The sequence below is a fragment of the Phaethon lepturus genome, unplaced genomic scaffold (genome assembly GCF_000687285.1).
Source record: "Phaethon lepturus isolate BGI_N335 unplaced genomic scaffold, ASM68728v1 C13718874, whole genome shotgun sequence".
Lineage (NCBI taxonomy): Eukaryota > Metazoa > Chordata > Aves > Phaethontiformes > Phaethontidae > Phaethon > Phaethon lepturus.
This window is the reverse complement of record NW_010575477.1, coordinates 1-1265: the sequence shown is the minus strand read 5'-3', so window position 1 is coordinate 1265 and position 1265 is coordinate 1. Positions and strand designations below refer to the sequence as shown.

The window sequence follows — 1265 nt, the reverse complement described above, 5'->3', positions numbered from 1 at the left end:
TTGGTTGCGTTGGTTTTGGTTTATTATCCTTTTGAGAAGGAAGCTGGCTAAGTTGCACAGTACAAATATCTCTCACTTAGTAAACAAAAAAGAATTAGTCTCAGATGGTTCTTTATTAGTGTTTCTGCTATCAAAGAACACACATCTTGTTTTATTCCGGGGTTACTTCCATTCATTTTTTGTTTAACACTGATTATTTTTCGTCTCTTTTAGAAATGGGTTGTTGGTAAATTTGGCAGAGTCTTGCCTATCCTGCACCTCAGGAGTCGTCAACCAAAAAAAATATCCTTTTCCTATTGGTTGGGCATAGGCCCAGTTCCCTTCTTTCTTTTGTTGCATGGGGAAACATTTGCTTAACTGTCTTAATATTGACTAATGTGTCAGACTTGATTTACTGAATCCCCATAGTAAATCTTGCCATAAGTTTGTGTGATTTGAATAATTGTTGTAGACTGCAAGTCAGTTGCTTAAAGGCCTATGGTCATAACATTACAAAGGACTCTGTTGTCCTTTCACGCAGAATTTAGCCTGCTTATGAAGACTGGAAGTCTGCTTGCTGAAAGGATCATGTTGGTTTAATTCCTTAACTCGGACTAACGTTGTGAAATACGACCCGTCAAAATATTGCCATAACCTTAGGAAGCTGGAGCCAGACTTGACACATGTAGTTCCTATAGCCGAGCTTACTTGGCACTTGGAAGGGAAAGATGATGGCATAAGCAAGAAGCGGCAAGGAGAGTTCCCTGTAACTAAGAATCCGCCTAAAAAACTGAGGCTACTGGGCAATGAGGCTCTAAATGGAGCAGTAGTTCTCTCTTCTGGGTGCCAGTCACGTTTAAAAACCACAAGCTCATCACAGCTAGATCAAAGATCAAAATCTAAACCCAATGAGAAGTCTAAATTGCCTGCATCAAGCAGCCTTAAGAGTAAAATACCAGGGAGAGGTTTATTGTCAGATAAAAGCAATGTTTCTGGAGGTACAGCTCAAAATAATCTGAGTGTTTCTGATAGTGACATTGATTCTGAAGAGGAAATCGGAACAATGGTAGAGAGAGAGACAGAAATACAGAAAGCTGAAGATGTTGAGACTGAAAGTGACCACTTGGACATTGTTGGGGATAACTTTGAATTAAAATACAGAAGTCACTGGTCCTTAAGCAACCAGGATGCCGTGAGCAAAGCTCTGAAAGGAAGTTACAGAGAGAAAGAGGCTATGAAATGCGATAATGGTTATGATTCAGCAGATACAGATGACATTATTGCTG

At 39.7% G+C, this 1265-nt stretch overlaps 1 protein-coding gene across 1 annotated transcript; it reads left to right on the top strand.

Annotated features, from left to right (window-relative positions):
• Positions 1–213: 213 nt before the first annotated feature.
• Positions 214–1171, top strand: NOL8 (nucleolar protein 8; the record flags this gene model as incomplete). Its single annotated transcript, XM_010295602.1, has 2 exons — positions 214–282; positions 599–1171. Coding segments are annotated over 2 exons (642 nt in total), but the record flags the coding sequence as incomplete, so codon positions are not given.
• Positions 1172–1265: the final 94 nt, after the last annotated feature.